At 40.0% G+C, this 18,312-nt stretch overlaps 3 protein-coding genes and 1 long non-coding RNA gene across 7 annotated transcripts; 2 read left to right on the plus strand and 2 right to left on the minus strand.

The window, feature by feature from the left end:
* Window positions 1–1,199: 1,199 nt before the first annotated feature.
* On the plus strand, window positions 1,200–3,822 carry LOC128603237 (adenylate cyclase type 10-like). The gene is made up of 5 exons (XM_053617546.1): window positions 1,200–1,224; window positions 1,586–1,703; window positions 1,836–2,031; window positions 2,271–2,459; window positions 2,602–3,822. The coding sequence occupies exons 1-5, from the start codon at window positions 1,203–1,205 to the stop codon at window positions 2,734–2,736; spliced, it is 660 nt and encodes a 219-aa protein (XP_053473521.1). The 5' UTR covers window positions 1,200–1,202; the 3' UTR covers window positions 2,737–3,822.
* Window positions 3,823–5,049: 1,227 nt separating this feature from the next.
* On the minus strand, window positions 5,050–11,184 carry LOC128603214 (uncharacterized). Of its 2 annotated transcripts, XM_053617503.1 has the most exons (6): window positions 10,614–11,184; window positions 9,917–9,933; window positions 9,044–9,104; window positions 7,589–8,550; window positions 7,243–7,314; window positions 5,050–7,005 (listed from the first exon to the last, which is right to left on the minus strand). In XM_053617503.1, the coding sequence occupies exons 4-6, from the start codon at window positions 7,722–7,724 to the stop codon at window positions 5,618–5,620; spliced, it is 1,596 nt and encodes a 531-aa protein (XP_053473478.1). In that variant the 5' UTR covers window positions 7,725–8,550; window positions 9,044–9,104; window positions 9,917–9,933; window positions 10,614–11,184; the 3' UTR covers window positions 5,050–5,617. The 2 variants fall into 2 exon arrangements, with proteins under 2 accessions (XP_053473478.1, XP_053473477.1); XM_053617502.1 differs by having other exon boundaries at window positions 9,917–11,184.
* Window positions 11,185–11,524: 340 nt separating this feature from the next.
* Window positions 11,525–13,767, minus strand: LOC128603252 (uncharacterized). The gene is made up of 3 exons (XR_008384997.1): window positions 13,523–13,767; window positions 13,306–13,357; window positions 11,525–13,204 (listed from the first exon to the last, which is right to left on the minus strand). It is a non-coding gene; the product is annotated as an uncharacterized LOC128603252 (long non-coding RNA).
* Window positions 13,768–15,983: 2,216 nt separating this feature from the next.
* LOC128603230 (uncharacterized) lies at window positions 15,984–17,849 on the plus strand. Of its 3 annotated transcripts, none has more exons than XR_008384996.1 (3): window positions 15,984–16,213; window positions 16,856–16,987; window positions 17,090–17,848. XR_008384996.1 is itself a non-coding variant. In XM_053617536.1 (3 exons), exons 1-3 carry the CDS (start codon window positions 16,045–16,047, stop codon window positions 17,508–17,510), a joined length of 732 nt encoding a protein of 243 aa, XP_053473511.1. In that variant the 5' UTR covers window positions 15,984–16,044; the 3' UTR covers window positions 17,511–17,848. The 3 variants fall into 3 exon arrangements, 2 of the variants coding, with proteins under 2 accessions (XP_053473511.1, XP_053473512.1); XM_053617536.1 differs by having other exon boundaries at window positions 15,984–16,223; XM_053617537.1 differs by lacking the exon at window positions 16,856–16,987 and having other exon boundaries at window positions 15,984–16,223; window positions 17,090–17,849.
* Window positions 17,850–18,312: the final 463 nt, after the last annotated feature.

An 18,312-nucleotide genomic window follows, 5' to 3' on the forward strand; every position in this document is an offset into this window, starting at 1 on the left:
GGACGGCCTCCTCAGCTAGGCTGGACAGCGGGACAGCTTCCTCGGCTGTGCAGGGCAGCGGGACGGCCTCCTCGGCTGGGCTGGACAGCACGACGGCTTCCTCGGCTGTGCAGGGCAGCGGGACGGCCTCCGTGGCTGGGCTGGACAGCGGGAGGGCTTCCTCGGCTGTGCAGGGCAGCGGGACGGCTTCCTCGGCTGTGCAGGGCAGCGGGACGGCCTCCTCGGCTGGGCTGGACAGCGGGACGGCCTCCTCGGCTGGGCTGGACAGCGGGACGGCTTCCTCGGCTGTGCAGGGCAGCGTGACGACCTCCTCGGCTGGGCTAGACAGCCGGACGGCTTCCTTGGCTGTGCAGAGCAGCATGACGGCCTCCTCGGCCGGGCTGGACAGCGGGACGGCCTCCTCGGCCGGGCTGGACAGCGGGACGGCCTCCTCGGCCGGGCTGGACAGCGGGACGGCCTCCTCAGCTAGGCTGGACAGCGGGACAGCTTCCTCGGCTGTGCAGGGCAGCGGGACGGCCTCCTCGGCTGGGCTGGACAGCACGACGGCTTCCTCGGCTGTGCAGGGCAGCGGGACGGCCTCCGTGGCTGGGCTGGACAGCAGGAGGGCTTCCTCGGCTGTGCAGGGCAGCGGGACGGCTTCCTCGGCTGTGCAGGGCAGCGGGACGGCCTCCTCGGCTAGGCTGGACAGCGGGACGGCCTCCTCGGCTGGGCTGGACAGCGGGACGGCTTCCTCGGCTGTGCAGGGCAGCGTGACGACCTCCTCGGCTGGGCTAGACAGCGGGACAGCTTCCTCGGCTGTGCAGGGCAGCGTGACGACCTCCTCAGCTGGGCTGGACAGCGGGACGGCCTCCTCGGCCGGGCTGGACAGCGGGACGGCCTCCTCGGCCGGGCTGGACAGCGGGACGGCCTCCTCGGCTGGGCTGGACAGCAGGACAGCTTCCGCAGCTGTGCAGGGCAGCGTGACGACCTCCTCAGCTGGGCTGGACAGCAGGACAGCTTCCTCGGCTATGCAGGGCAGCGGGACAGCTTCCTTGGCTGTGCTTCAGTTATTGCTTGAAACAATTATACCTGATGATGCAGAACATGTGACTGTGTGTGTATGTCTCAATGTGTACAGATACAGCGAGAGTGTGCAGCAGATCCGGACTCTGAGCAGAGAAATGTCAAGCAGTATAGATAAGGGCTGGTTTTATTCTGCCTGCATGAACTTCTTGCTGTATGCTGGTATGCGCTCTGTCAGTCATGGGAAGATCCATGATTATTACTTCTGTTACACGTGAACCGCGATGGGCAAAAATACGTAATGGAGCAAAATAAAATCTATATATTACATTTTGTAATAGAAAAATTAGATCAGTATTTTTCCATTCTACAATCTTCAAGTACGAATTTTAGAAATACTGTTTTGTAATTTAAATACATATTTCAGACCCATGTATCATAAGTACTGCCCATCCCTGTCCATGGTCAAACTATACTCTACTTTTAGCTGTTAGTTATGTTTATGGATAAACATTAAACCGACCTGAAAATAATTATCTGAAACATGGTCCAACATGAACAGTTTTGTCCTTGTTCGGTTCAGGATTTGTATTCAGACCATTCGAGGAGTGTTTGGCTTTTGTGGAAGAATCTCGGTCAGATGCTAACCTAGAAGCTGATAAGAGTCTGATGCTGCATCTTTACTCTGCAGTGGCTCTGTGGTGAGAAGTTGCTCTCGGTCACATAGACTAACTTTACTATATGTGACTCTCAGTCATGTAAGAGCATTCAGGATTGGCGTAAGACCAAAATACTGTTTCTGTAAGTGTGTGTGTATGTGTGTGTGTGTTCAGGTATGCACGGCTGGAAAACTGGGAGATGTTTGCAGTCTTCTTTGATAATGCGTATACAGTGTACACTCAGATTCCAACCTCCATTGAGTCCATCAGTGGTGGGGTCATTCTCCTGGAGTGCAGCATCCTACTCTTCAGGAAAGAACTGACTGATTGCAACCGTCAAAGAAGGATTACCCTTAAAAAATCACAAAAGGTGTTTTTAAAAGCTTTAATTCAGATTTTTTTTTAAATGAGTAGTACTGAAGCAAAAACAGATAATACACTTTTAATGTGAACCTGTATGGAGAGTTTTTTCCAAACTTGGTCCATATGTGATAAAGAACTACTGTGTATAAGTGTAATCTTTTATGTTATAGCTACTACACTACATAAACATAAACATTTCCCCAACCGCTATATACATGATGTAACATGCTGTATTTTCTTACATAGCTCTTTTCAGACTTCACACAACGTTTTGGAAAAAGTCACATCTTTGGCCCCCGTGTGTTGCACCTGAATGCTTACCTACACCAGCTGACTGGAAGGGAAACACTAGCGCAGGACCTCTTCAAGGAAGCTCTGGTGCTGTGTGAGGAACAGGGCAACCTTCTAGAACAGAAATGGATCAGGCAGAGCCAGGTACACAAGCTCAAACATGAATATCCTCACGCTGTCCACCAACTTCCTTTTACCATTACCCAAGAAAAATGCCTGAAAACTGACTGTCATAGAGTTTTAGTGAATTTATATTCTTTAGTGAATTTGGTCTCCTCTCTCGTAGGTTGACTGCTCTGGTGCATGCAGCCACACTCCAGCAGAGTGGTCTACAGCTGTTCTGAGCATGCCCAGATGGGACAAAGCAGTAAAACTCCAGCCTGAGGAGCTGCTTAACTATCACTTAACTATCGCTAACTAACTTCCACTTGAGACAAGCAGAGGTTACACGGCGTTCCCATATTTTGTAAAAACTTGCAGGTAGTCAAATGGGGCATGAAAATACAAATTGGACATAAAACAGTGAAACCGAACCCAAATCTGTGTCTGTCATTATGAAATATATGGCATGATCTGCAACACGTTTAATCATGAAACACTAAAAGACAACTGGAATAACGTGCAAACAAAAGAGAAGGATGTATGTATGTTTAGTTACCATCTTACTGTGTGGCCACATCATCTGTCATCATGCAGCATCAACACATCACCATCACAGAAAAGTGTTTATACTCACCTGATACTGCCCCCTGTGAAAGTAAATAATACAGTGTGAAGATTTTATGCATGAAGTCAAATGTGAATTGTTCCATGTGAAAATGTGAAAGTAACTGTTACTCTGGTTAAAACACAGCTGATGTGTGTCTTAATAAAAAAGAGGAAAACTAGACAACAATCAGTCATCACACACAGTAAATCTGTAGAATGTAGCATTGTGCTAATATACTGCTAGTTCCCCTTAAGGAACAGAAATATCTTGTGATTTATTGGAAAATACTATTTTCTGATAAACGCATGTATTTACCAATATACAGTATGTCAGTATATGTGCATTTCCCCCTGTGGATTTTAAATCTATAGTTCAATATTTAGGAGTCACACCTTATGAATGTTACGCCACGGCCAGCAGATGGCACTGCGGCACGGCTGCTGACTCTTCACGTGACTCTTTTGTTTTCGTTCCCTTCCCGCTTGGACATTGAATTAAGTTTGATCATGTCTCTGATTTGCCCCAGGTGTCCATGTTTTGGGTTGATTAGGTTTGCTATTTAAACCCCCCGTGTGAGTGCGCACTTCGCGCAGTATTATAGTGGGTATAGTTTGTACCAAACGTCTGATGCGGTTCCGGCTTATGTTTGATTACGATAGTGAATACGTTAGCATGTTAAGCGGTCTGGTTTCATGCCCTACTCTAGTTTCAAGCCACGATACCAGTTTCTTGTTTTCCTGGTGAAGACCGCGTTCCCTGTGTCTGTTTGTCTACTGTTAATAAAGACTTTGACCTGCACCTGCATCCGCCTCCAGTCTACGTTTCGTAACGATGAAAATAATCCAAAAAGGTGAAATGGTCCTTGGCTATTCGCACAAAAGACCCCTGTTTAATCCAGAGGAATCCTGGGAAACTTGGTGATTTTTATTGGTGTATGATTTTGAGTAAGATTCTGATGGAGTCTGGCAGTGGTGTGTGTTATGTTACATGTTTGTTGTGCCTTTTACTCGACATGGTAAACGTGTCTGCCTACATTATTGCAGTGCACTGGGGTTACGCACAGGAGCATTGTGGGAAAGAAGCTGGCTGATGGAAGTGGAATCTCACTGACTGATCAGAGTCCTTCACGTAAACATGATCTGAAAATGCTTTTTATCTTTCTATTTCATCCCTGGATTAAAATGTAATATGTGATAAGTTTATAAAATATCAGCCGCTACCGTTAGTGTGAAGTCGAGTTATTTTAGTTAACAAAGTTAACGAATTATTCTGAAAAGATACCTGAAATAATATTAGGCTTTTACACTGCGGCTTCAGTGTCAGTTCTAGATCTTACAGTTCTAGATCACACTCATTCGCTGTAAACACCTCCTGAAGGTCTGGTATTTGTTTTGTAAGACAATAAATGAAGCCATCAGGAGTAAAGAGTGTATTCTCTGTTAGAAGAATTAAATACTTTTTCCAGATTTAAAATAATTAAAAAATTCTCTCTGCGCATGCGCAGTGGAGGAACGAGCGTGGCGTGTAGAGCGCGTGAGAGCAGTTTGCGGTCTTGCCAAAGTTTTCTGTGAGTTTTTCTTTTCATTGAGTTATTGAATGTGTAAGTTATGTGAGTATCAGTAGCCGGTAAAAGTTGAGAGGGGGGGAGTGAGCGGGACGCCACGGCCTCCGAGGCCGGAGAGGAGACGCTGTGTCTCCGCCATGGCGTCAGGTGTGTGCCGTAGAATGGAGAACAGGTTCGCCAGCCCCATGACAGCTATTCTGCTCGGCTGTAAGAACTCTGCAGTGAAACACATCCTGTCGTGCTGAAACACTGATTTAAATCAAGGCCTGTCTGCTGTGTTTGATGTAAGTCACAGTCACGACTAAAAACGATGCTTTTGCTACTTAGTGGTATCTAAACATAGTTAAATATAAGACTAAATAAGTAAAGACGTACATACATGTGTACATAATTACATATACAAACCAATAAATACATAATTAATAAATTCATATTTTCACAAATGCATTTTTCTAATGAATCTGTATGAAATAATAGAATATCCATCTTTATTGAGGTCAAACCACATAGCCACATATGGCAACCACATGACAATACATAAAAAGGTCTTTTCCAGGTGGTTGCAATTTCCCAAGCACATTATAAAATAACTATTAATGAAAAATTCTTTGCAGTTTTGATCAGAAATGTAAAATACTTTGTGACATTATGTTGAATATGGAAAAATACAACTATAAAGGGATTTATTGAAAATTCAAAAGTTTTCAGACTCGTGTTAGTGTTCCGACGGTCGCACCACATTATATTTTTAAGCTTCTAATGAAAAATGACCAATATATAACGGGTAAAAAAAAAAATAGCTGGACAGAAAAAGTGTCGCGTCATCAACCTGTCAGCACTCACAGTAACAATCGGTAGGTTTTCTGACATTTTTTTTTAATCATAAAAATGTAATTGTTGGTAAATTGCTGAGGTATAAGAAGAATAAAACACATTGGGGCATGATGTGACTTCTTCTGTGTGTAAAATGTCCACATTATCAACACTCACTATATTTGTTATGTCGTCCTCCAAGACCAGAAATCAGCACTAACAAGTTTGCCGGTGATAATAATAATAATAATTATTACTGGTACTTACATTTAATAATAATAATAAAAAGTCTTTATATCTCCGAGACATTCCCTTCGATGCCTCTCCTGTTAGAGCTGCTCTCTCTGGTTCTGAGCTGCTTCTCACAGTTTTCTCATAAACCTCTTCAAGCAGACTGTGAGTCTCTGTGAGCTCTGAAAGTCTCTGTTTAAAGCTCTCCAGCTCTCTGTTCTTCACCTCCATCTGTCTGCTGAACTCTTCCTGCATCTTCGTTTTTGAGGCCAAAATGTTTCTCTGGAGTTCAGGCAGGATGATCTTCATGAGGTTTCTCTCTGCCTCCATCCTGACCTCTCCTTCATAGACTTCCCTGATCTCCTCCATCTCCTGTTGATGCCTCTCCTCCATCTCTCTCCTCTCCCTCTCTCTCTTTTCTTTCAGTTTCTTCACCTTTCCTTCCATCTCTGTCCTTCGCTCTACCTCTCGTTTCAGCTCCTTCTCAAGTTCTCTCTTTTTCTCCTCATCCTTCTCTTCTTTCATCTTTCTCTCCAGTTCAGATGTTCGGTCATTAAGTTGTCTGATGTCTCCTTCATGCTCCTGGATCACTCCCTCCATCTTTCTCAGAGAGTCCTGCACCTCCTTTTTTATTTTTTCCTTCATTTCCATCTCCTCTCTGATCCTTTTCTCTTCTCTTTCCTTCAGGATCTTTGTCTCCATTGCTCTAATCTGAGATTCTGTCTCCAGGTAGATCTCACTGCTGTAGAATTTCTCTCTGCTTCCTTCCACCATCTTCTCGATCTTCTCCAGCAGCTCTGAGACCTGAGAACCATCTCCACTCTCCTCAATGTTGAGACAGTGAAACCTGTTCCCACATTTCTCTACAAATCTCAGGACCTCCTGGTTTCCTGCCTGGATAAACTCCTCAATGTTCTTCTTCTGAAGCTCATCAGTAACACTGAATATGATCATGGTGTTTCTCCAACATCTCTCTCCAAACATCTCCTCCATTTTCTCCAGAGTCCCTCTCTCCTCTCCTGTAGGCTGCTTTACAGGTATGACCAGGAGGAAGGCATGGGGTCCTGGAGCAGACAGACGGACACAGTGTCCCATGTCCTGTCTCAGCTTCTCCAGAGAGAGTCCAGGAGACAACCAGTCAGGAGTGTCCACCACAGTCACCTTCCTCCCAGCCACCTCCCCCTGTGTGCTCTCACTCTGCTGGGTGGATGTAGATGTATCTGTAGATGTACCAGCCTGGTTCCTCTCCTCTCTGCCCAGGATGGTGTTTCCTGCTGCACTCTTCCCAGACCCCGTCCTCCCCAGCAGCACCAGCCTCAGTTCTGCTACAGGAACCGACACTGGAGAATGTGGACTAGACGATTCTCCACCCACTGAAAAGGAACAAGAACGAATCATTTAATACAGAATCACTCCTGCATTATGGCGACGATGCTGTTCTCTGGAGTACGGTGGTGGATCTATTAATGATGAAATCTGGATATATCAAATCAAATGATACATTTAAGTGTCTAAATCCTCCTGCTGCCTCTCTTCATAGTCGTCTCTTTTACCCAAAACTAGTGTTGAGTTACACACTAAACACACAACAAGAATCATTAATCACTTACATGTTGGATGCTCTCCCTCCATACTGTTTCTTCTCCTGATTGGTGCTGCAGAGTCCTGAGTCACTCCACTCACTAGGAAACATCAGAACCAGTCAGAATGAGAGAGACATTCTTCAGAAGGTATAGTTAGACAGATGATATCATTAAAGTTCTGTTTTATACACTATAACTAACCACTTTCACTGTTTAAATGACACTTCCTTACAATATCTGAAGAGTTGCAGCATTAAGTATCATTACAGTATATTTCATGTACTTACATATGAGTTATTAAGTGTAGATTTACTATCTGGAAGTACTGACCTTCTGAGAAGATTTTAACTGCTTAATTTAATGAAGTACTCACTACTTGGAGGTAACCGTTCCTTGCTGTTTCTTCTTCTGATGGGGGCTGATGATTCTGGATCTGTCTGTTTCTGCAGCTGCTTTGTTTTCTCCTCTAGAAGTCTGTCTTTCTCCTGAAGCTGTTTGTCTCTTTCCATTAGCTGTGTCTCTCTCTCTCAGTTAGAAGACTCTCTTTCTCTTCAAGATGTTGTTTTGTTTCTGCTAACTCAGTTTTCTGTTGTTCCAGTATGATCATCTTGTGCTGTAGTTGTCTCTCCTTGTCCTGCAGCTCCTGTCCCAGTGTCTCCAGTTTATTTTTACTAGTTTCCAGTTCTTTATCTGTGTTCTTCAGCTGTGTTTCTTTCTCACTCAGCAGTTTCTTCATATTCTCCAGTTCTGAGATTTTCTCCTTAATCTGTTCAGTGGCATTTTGAAGTTTTTTATTTGTGTCCATTAACGCTTCACCTCTCTCAGAAAGAGTCTTCTCATTAGTCCCTAAACGTTCTTTTAGAACCGTCAGCTGTTCATTTTTCTCCTTTAATTCTTTTTCCTTCTCCACAAATCTTCTCTCCTTTTCCTCCACTTGTGTTCGTGCCTCCTGTATCTGTGTGTCTTTCAGTTTCAGTTGTTGCTCTCTCTCCTGTAGAGCTCTGTCTCTCTCCTGTAGAGCTCTGTCTCTCTCCTGTAGAGCTCTGTCTCTCTCCTGTAGAGCTCTGTCTCTCTCCTGTAGTGCTTCAGTCGTCTTGTCTAGTTTTGTATTTGAATCATTGAGTAGTGCGTCTTTCTTCATGATTTTCTCTCTGTTTCTCAGTTCTGTGTCTTTATCCTCTATTTGTCTTTTACACTCCTCTAGCTGTTGCTCTTTATGTTCCAGTGATTTAGACAGTTTCAGCTCAGTGTTTTTTAGCTCTTCTTCAGTTTTTTCCAGTTTTCTGATGTTTGTTTTAAATTCACGAGAAATACTTTTTTCATCTATTTTATATTCTGAAATAATTAAAAGTGATAGTTATTAGTGAATAATGTGTGGAGAAAGAATGCTATTTTCAGAAAAAAATATAATTAAAATAATCCATGTAATATAATTAAAAAATGGGATTTTCCTGTCTCTTTACTACTATAGAGCAGATTTGCCTGAATTTATTAACAAAAATAATGAATTTGTTGGAGTCTCAGTTATTTCTTGATTTTCCTGCTGTGTGATTTCCAACCCTGAAATATTCTGATTATTTATTGTAATAACAATAACCTTGAAATTCATGTTTTCTACACACAATTACACACAAAAACAATGGCATGCAGTGTGAATTCTTTACACCTCGATAAACTTTCTGTACAGTGTGTAAATAATATCTTTAATAGAGAATGTGACACGTTGTGAATTTCAGACTACATGCTTACTGGAGATCTCGTTATTGAACACTTCACTGTGCAACAAATGAACAGGTGTGTTTACTTTTGTACCTCCTTCAATACTCACCAATCAGTCGAGCAGATTTCTCCATTTCCACTCTCTCATCTTCTGTCCATTTTCTGTCTCTCTGTGGAAGTGAATAAAACAGTGTGAAGGTTTTCTACATGACTCCATACTGTATGTAAATAAAGTGTTAAATACACATGAAGTGTTTCTCTGTTCAGATCACTGTGTGTGTGTCTGTGTGTGTGTGCGAGTCAATGAGAGTTGATATGTTCTGCCGTGATGACGTCACACAGTATCACAATAAAGTAATAATAAAGACACTGAGAGCACTGCGTGTATTTTTCTCCCCAAATCTGACAGTTTGTTTTGTTTATATTTTCTTTTGGGGTGCCATTAATTTTGTCACATAGATTTTAAGAAAAAAGGTTTTTCTGTGAATGAATGATGTTCCTGTTGTAGGGAGTCTGCACAGATCCTCGAGTTAAACTGAATACGTGTTAAACCTTTTCTGTGCCACTTTAAATGGAATTTAAGACAAAGTTTGCAGATGAACTTCAACGGGGTGAAGGTCATCATTTATTCTTACATTTATTTACTTTATTATTTATTTTGTTCAAATTTCCACAAAGTCTTTAAACATAGCAATAATAATAATAATAATAATAATAATAATAATAATAATAATAATGACACCAATAATAATAGCAAATTACTAACAAACAGTTCAACAGCTGAGTTTCTAGAACAATCAAATGTCATATTTTTTACCCGTAATAGTCAAGTTTTTACCATCACTGAGGCTGTTACCATGGTAACTCATTTACCTGTCACCGGGCACTGGCCTAATTGTAACATAATTTAATAATCTTTTTAATGCTGTTACCATCAGTAAGAGATTCGTGAAATAATAATATTTTATAACAGTTTACTCACCTGACGAACCTCGAACACTTCATTTAGAGGAGGATGTGAGGGGAAAAATGCAAAGTAAGATTGTTGAGATGATTAAAAATGCAGTTATTTTCTGTAATGTTCTCTGTATTTGATCCTATAGTATTGGCTCTAAACGTGCTGTAGCTGTTCTCAAGAAGTCTGTTTTTATCCTGTACTGGCTTGTTTCTCTCCTCTTTCTGCTGACTTGAAAAAAAACCCTCTTCAGGCTCTTTCAGTATTAATGCTGCAAGAAACAAATTCACCAGATCACTTACTTCTATTCTGTTATAATCTCTTTCATGCACCATGATCCGGTGTGAACTCTCTAACTCACATCTCTCTCTGTAGTTATATACACTACAGTAACGTTAGCCCGTCTCAATCACTTTCAGAAGGAGTTACTGCTATGAAATCACATTCAAACAAAAACCTTCAGCTTTTTAGCTCTCAGTATCAGTGTGTAGGTCAGATTTCTGTGTCTGTATAACACTAATGACAAACTAGACTCCAGCGTGACGGACGTTCTGCAGCGATCACAGTCTGTGGTGTTCACTACACTATGCTCATGATGCTCATATATCTATGTGCTATTGCACTCTGAACACACAGCACAGTCTAATCTATTTCATCTGCACAATAAATATATTATTCATGCAGCATAAACACATTACCATCACAGAAAAGTGTTTATACTCACCTAATTCTGCCTCCTGTGAAAGTAAATAATACAGTGTGAAGATTTTATGCATGAAGTCAAATGTGAATTGTTCCATGTGAAAATGTGAAAGTAACTGTTACTCTGGTTAAAACACAGTTGATGTGTGTCTTAATAAAAAAGAGGAAAACTAGACAACAATCAGTCATCACACACAGTAAATCTGTAGAATGTAGCATTGTGCTAATATACCGCTAGTTCCCCTTAAGGAACAGAAATATCTTGTGATTTATTGGAAAATAGTATTTTCTGATAAACGCATGTATTTACCAATATACAGTATGTCAGTATATGTGCATTCCCCCTGTGTATTTTAAATCTATAGTTCAATATTATATGATTTTTATTGGTGTATGATTTTGAATAAGATTCTGATGGAGTCTGGCAGTGGTGTGTGTTATGTTACATGTTTGTTGTGTCTTTTACTCGACATGGTAAACGTCTCTGCCTACGTTATTGCAGTGCAGTGGGGTTACGCACAGGAGCATTGTGGGAAAGAAGCTGGCTGATGGAAGTGGAATCTCACTGACTGATCAGAGTCCTTCACGTAAACATGATCTGAAAATGCTTTTTATCTTTCTATTTCATCCCTGGATTCAAATGTAATATATGTGATAAGTTTATAAAACATCAGCCGCTACCGTTAGTGTGAAGTCGAGTTATTTACTTACCCGTGCTGAAGGTGTCGTGTAAAACAACAGAGAGAAACGTAATGTTAGATAAAATACAGAGAGAAACACTTATGATTTACAGTCAGAATCGCTGCTAAACAATCTTCACTCTGTGCTTTCAGTACAAAGATGTTCAGCTACAATTTTAATATTTTTATCAAACATAACAACAGATAGTGAATCATTATAAATAGTTTATATGGTGGTGGCTCAGTGGTTAAAGGCTCTGAGTTATTGATCAGAAGCTCAGGAGTTCAAGCCCGAGCATTACCAAGCTACTACTGTTGGGCCCTTGAGCAAGGCCCTTAACCCTGAATTGCTCAGTTGTATAAATGAGATAAATGATCTAGTCTGTTCTACTGGATGTCCAGTAACTGTAACAATCTAAAGGACACATTTAGTGTGTAGTTTAATTTCCTCTCTGATGGAGAAATGTCTCTGATTGTTTCAGTTTAAACTGATATCGAGCCCGTCTCTGATTATTAGCTCCATTACATCAGATTGGTCACTAATGAGTGTGTGTGTCTTTTGTAAAGACACCTTCAGCTTTTTAGCTCTCAGTATCAGTGTGTAGGTCAGATTTCTGTGTCTGTATAACACTAATGACAAACTAGACTCCAGCGTGATGGACGTTCTGCAGCGATCACAGTCTGTGGTGTTCACTACACTATGCTCATGATGCTCATATATCTATGTGCTATTGCACTCTGAACACACAGCACAGTCTAATCTATTTCATCTGCACAATAAATATATTATTCATGCAGCATCAACACATCACCATCACAGAAAAGTGTTTATACTCACCTAATTCTGCCTCCTGTGAAAGTAAATAATACAGTGTGAAGATTTTATGCATGAAGTCAAATGTGAATTGTTCCATGTGAAAATGTGAAAGTAACTGTTACTCTGGTTAAAACACAGCTGATGTGTGTCTTAATAAAAAAGAGGAAAACTAGACAACAATCAGTCATCACACACAGTAAATCTGTAGAATGTAGCATTGTGCTAATATATAAGTTGATAAAACATCAGCCGCTACCGTTAGTGTGAAGTCGAGTTATTTACTTACCAGTACTGAAGGTGTCGTGTAAAACAACAGAGAGAAACGTAATGTTAGATAAAATACAGAGAGAAAAACTTATGATTTACAGTCAGAATCGCTGCTAAACAATCTTCACTCTGTGCTTTCAGTACAAAGATGTTCAGCTACAATTTTAATGTTTTTATAAAACATAACAACAGATAATTTCCTCTCTGATGGAGAAATGTCTCTGATTGTTTCAGTTTAAACTGATATCGAGCCCATCTCTGATTAGTAGATAAACAAACTTACTGAAATGATGAATCACGATTTAATTCATATTTGTACAAGCTGCTGCGTTTAGGCCCTTGTGCAGGTGTGTAGCAGAGTGAAAACAGACGTACTGTTTATTCAACTAAAATGAACTTCACTCCACATTAGCACCGTGTATACTGAACCTCATACTGAATACTGAGTGTGTGTTTCATGTACTGAGATGAGAAGCACAGATTATGATGTTGAGTTTATGCAGTGTGGAGATCAGGAACACTTACACATCATCTGTACTGTAATCTCCTCTGTTCTGTCTCCATCAGTGACCTGACACAGGTAATATCCGAAATCTGACTCTCTACAGTCTCTCAGCTGTAAGGAGACGTTTCCTCTCACCATCTCCTGAGTGAACAGACTCACTGTGCCCTCGTAACCTCTCCCCTCTGTCACATGTCCGTTCTTATAGACACAAACACAGCGTGTCCCCTTAAACCACCGGATCTCCATGTTAACAGCACTGATTTCAGGGTACAGACGACACGAGAGAGTGACAGCAGAGGAATTATACCACTCTGTACCACTGGGATGAATGAGTCTAAACTCATCTGTGTAGGAAAACACACACACACACACACACACACACACACGATTAGTTTACTCCAAAATAAATAATATTAACACATATATTTCTGGAAATGTAACTTACTGCGTGCAGCCGCCATCTTTATCTCTTTCTGTAGGTTCAAACTAATAAAATCCTAAATACACACAGGAAGAGAGAGTCATCCTTTTACACAACTTACCTCACACTAATACATGGTTAGAAAGCACAATTCCACAGTGTATTCTGGAGGACCAGTTTAACAGGTTACTGAGTCGTTGGTGACTAACATGTATTTTAGCATGATGCTAACTCCTCTTACCTTTTCTGTTCCTCAGATATAAACAAATCTGCTGCTTTAGCTGAAGTGTGTCCACATTTCAGAGCGGCTCATATTCAGTATTTTGACCTCATTACAGTTTAAACACCATGTGTAAAATCTTCCCCCTGTCTACACGCACAAATATATTCCTCCTGTTTTAGTCTGTTACAGCAAGAAGTGTAATGGCTACTTTCACTTTCACATTCATTACAGAGAACTGAGAGAGAGCTCCGCCCCTTCACCTCTGATAACCCCGCCCCCTGTGCTCAGCATTATTAGCTTATTATTATACATGTATGTCCTGAACAACAACAACAACAACAACAACAATAATAATGATAATAATAATAATAATAATAATAATAATAATAATAATAATAAATATTTCCCCAGGGTTAACCAAAGTTAATACCTTAAGAAACTACTTAATTCTAAGTCCAAATTCTCAGTTTGCTACATACTGGACCCTGGTATCACATTTATAAATTTAGGATTCATGTCTTTTTCTTTATCATTATGCTGTCTGTCAGTCTTTTTTAATATTTATCATCTATCTATCTATTTATCTCTCATCATTTAATTATTTATGTATCTATCTAGTCATCCATCTATATCCAGATATTTGACATTAACATTTAAATGATTTTTTCCCCCATTTAACATGTACAGAATGAGTCTCCACTGTCCGCTCTTTGAGCTAAAGCTGTTTCTTTAACTTTCCTCCACGGCTGTTGTTCTGCTCTGTACATGTGCACATGCTGCCCCCTTGTGGACGATCTAAGTGAAGTCAGTTTTACCTTGTTATAGTTGTGTATTATGAGTCGTCCAGCGGTTATTTATTATTTCTTTAAGACTGAGAGAAGTTCTTCTATATTATTTTATCGGAGCAGTTGGGTATTGCCTTTTTCTGCGTTTTATTTTTATTTTTGCCTCCTGCACCACCTGAAACCTACGACTACGAAAGAAAGGAGAAATAAAGAGAAACGTGATTTATAGGCATCTGTTTTGTATTTTTGACGTAAAAGTCTGTTGATGCTGACAACAAGACGACCTCTGTTCGAGTCCCACCTCACACAACTATTACATTATGAATTAAATTTGAATTAAATGTTGAAATGACTAATAGTTGCTGCTGTTAAAATGAGTAAATAATTCATCACCACAGTTCACTTCTGTGTAGTTGGATAATGATACTGGTGATTTAATTCAATGTGTGATGTGGCTTTTCTCTGTGTATGTACTGTTATGAATATGTCTTTTTACAAAATGTCTTTTACTGGATCAATGTTATTGTAGTCTTTTTTCTGTGGGATTTCTCTATGTACTGCTACCTATACAGTATTATTTATTTATTTATTTATTTTAAATCATGTATTTTACTGTATTAATGTTATTATTTTATTTTTTCATTCTATTGTATTTTTATGATGTGAGTTATTAGAAATCCTCATTAATGTCACGTATGATTACTCTATTACTTATTATTTAAAGTTTTGTGCTAAGATGCTTTAAGGTGGTGTGAAAAAATAAAGAGATTATAAAATGTTTTACCACACAGGCTCACAGAGTGATTACTGAAGCAAAAAGTGTGATATAAATCAGTGGCCAGTCGCTGTATGTAAACAATAGAATTGTGTTTTTACGATGAAACTAATTTTGTTAAGTCGAGATCAGGAGAAAACAACAGAAAGAAATGAATAACGCAGGGCTGCTCAGGGCTTCTGTAGAGTGTTGGATGTGGAGTTCTAATAAGGCTTTGAAGGATGTCAGTAGACCCTGCTCCATGGGATATTTTCACTGTATAAATTCTACATTCTGCCTTTGTATTGTCTTTGTTATTAAAATTCATGTATTAAATGTATTAAAATGGAGAATGTTATCGCACGTGATTCTCACACGCGCTCAATGCAGTCAGTGCATGGTGTGGGCGTGGCCGAGCAGTATGGCGACAAGATTATTCTGTCTTGTACTCATTTACAACAACAACAACAACAACAATAATAATAATAATAATAATAATAATAATAATTATTATTATTATTATTATTATTATTATTATCATAATAATAATAATAAAAATAATAACGATGATAATAATATAATAATGATGATGATAATAATGATAATAATAATAATAATAATAATAATAATAATAATAATATGCTATTGGGCTTTAAATAATGGTATATTTTGTGTATGGGCCCATGCAGTAATAAAATACATGACAATATTTATATAATTTATTTTGATAAATATCAGAAATCTAAAAGGTGTGTCTCATACCCGACACCCAGATGAACACTGTACAGTTGGTTATATGACTGTAAGTCATTCCCTTCAAATGCTATTGAAGTTAGAAACGTGTATAACAATGTGGTATGTAACTTTAGAGACGGTCCCTTAATTTCTGCATATCTCCGAATATCGAACCTCCAACGTCACACCGACTTTATTCCAGTGACCCAGGCTTCTTTTGCTTTGAATTAGACTGTATATTACAGCGAATTTGACATTTGAAGTATATGGAAGTGTTAAACTTAAAGTTGCTGCTGAAAACATCTCAGTTAAATGAAGTATACAACAATGACTTACAACAAAAGTATCTCACTTACTATCCTGTAACACTTTGGAAGACTTTTGAAAGGATTTTTAATGCTGGGAGAGAACGGACCGGACCGGAAGACAGAGCAGGTGATCACAGGTGCCGTTTTATATCACGTGACGCGCGCTTAATCGGCAGGCCTGTAAATGGGCATGATGTTACGTTCCTATTATATTTATTATATATTTTGCTTGTATGTTCTCATTTGTAATTAGATAAAAGCGTCTGCTAAACGAATAAATGTAAATGTACACAAGCCTCAGATGCCGGTGACGCGCGTGAAGCTCACGCAAGCTCCCTTTAGTTTAAGGGAACAGCGGCATCGTTCGCGAAAGAGTCGGTTCTCTTGGTCGGCTCTTTGAATCGCTTTCTTGTGACATACGTTGGGAGTCGACTCGCAGAGTCGTTTTAGTGGTCAGACCGCCTAGAAGTACCGGTCAGGTTTATTTTTTTTAACTTAAGAGTGTGTATTGCAGAAAGTATTGAAGGTGTATGTAGACGTTTATCAGCATTTTTTAAGAGCTGGTTACTTTTAAAAAGGTAATTAAGTAAGGCTAAATTTGACAAATGCATTTATACTTCAGTTATTTAGAAAATATCAGAACAAAACACTTAAATACAGTATTTCTGCCTTGTTACCATACATCATTGTCGTTATGAATGGAACAGGTAAAGTCTGGTATGTGTGTGTGTGTGTGTGTGTGTGTGTGTGTGTGTGTGATTGACACTAGGGTGAGCTCCATGTCTGAGTGGCTGAAATCTGACATTTTCATCGTATGTATGGTGGTCCTGTCGCTCACAGTTATTTCCATCTTTGCGGTCTGCTGTCTCATGAGGCGCCGTCGCACACACAAAACAAGACAGTACTGATGCACACACCTACACACGCTTACACATATACATGAACAAACATGCCCACATGCACTTGATTGGCACTTGATTTCCTCTCTTGTTCTCTCTCTCAGGAAAATGGCAGAAATCGAGATCGTGCCTTTTGCAGGTTCAGGTAGAAACCATAAACCCAGATTCACCCTGAGGATCATCACAGAGCAGAAACATGCCTCAGAGCTTGTTCAGATGTTAACGAGCCAAATCCGCTCCACTGTAGGTCCTTCGCGCTCGACTGACCTTGGTGTCTCTGCTGTAACTGCTGAGGTTGCCTCTACTTCTCAAGATCAACTGGAGATGTACGCTTTATCTCCCTGTCACACAACAACAGACGCCGCACTCCCTATTGGAGAGGAAGTCACCTCACTGGACTTGCAAACTACAAATCCCACTGAACACTTGGTGACCGCTACAGTTGAGCCAATCAGGATTACTGATAATGAAGAAAACGATTCTAGTGATAGTGAAACACTGCAGTTCTACCCTGCTTTATCATAAGACTGCATACAAGACAAGTTTACTGAGTTAATAATGAACATAAATGTCTTTCTTTGCTTTATATATGCTGTGTACATCATGTTGTTCTGCTACGTGTTGTTTTTCAACGAGTCAGATGTATTCCTGTTTACTAACCCCTTCTTAAATAGTAGTCTGCTCGTACGTGTGCTTGGTTTCCAAATTCATATGAACAAAGCAATGTTAATTCACTAAAAGCATCTGTTGCTAACTAGCCTACAATTTTACCATTAAAGCATCATTGAATATACTTGGTCAGATGGTGTTGGTTCATTTTTTATAAGAGCAGTTCTGACATTTTAACACATTATCATTTCTGTAATAAAGAACTCGTTTAAAAAAACATGCTATGCTATTATTTAACCAAAAATTGGTGAAGTTTTATTTACGGAGAGCTTCATTTAACTATAACGGAAGGAGTCTTCAGTGTCAACATTTTGTACTAAGTTTTCCAACACAGGAAAGTCAACATGGGCTTTCTCAGCCATCCTTCCACCTCGGTGGAATACAAGACTAATCTCCGCTCAGGGAGTTTTTTTCTGCCTCTTGGTCATTTTTGAATGGGTGAGTCTCTGTGGCTTTATAATGTCTGTTATCTTGTGAAACAAACATTTTAAAATCTGAGACCTTCCCTTTGGTGCCTCTTCTGTTGGAGCTGCTCTCTCTGAACTACTTTTCGCAGGTTTCTCATAAACTTCCTCAGACAGAGTCTCTGTGAGCTCTGAAAGTTTCTGTTTAAGAGTCTCTAGCTCTCTGTCCATCAGACAGCTGAACTGTTCATCCA

Source organism: Ictalurus furcatus, chromosome 28, assembly GCF_023375685.1.
Source record: "Ictalurus furcatus strain D&B chromosome 28, Billie_1.0, whole genome shotgun sequence".
NCBI lineage: Eukaryota > Metazoa > Chordata > Actinopteri > Siluriformes > Ictaluridae > Ictalurus > Ictalurus furcatus.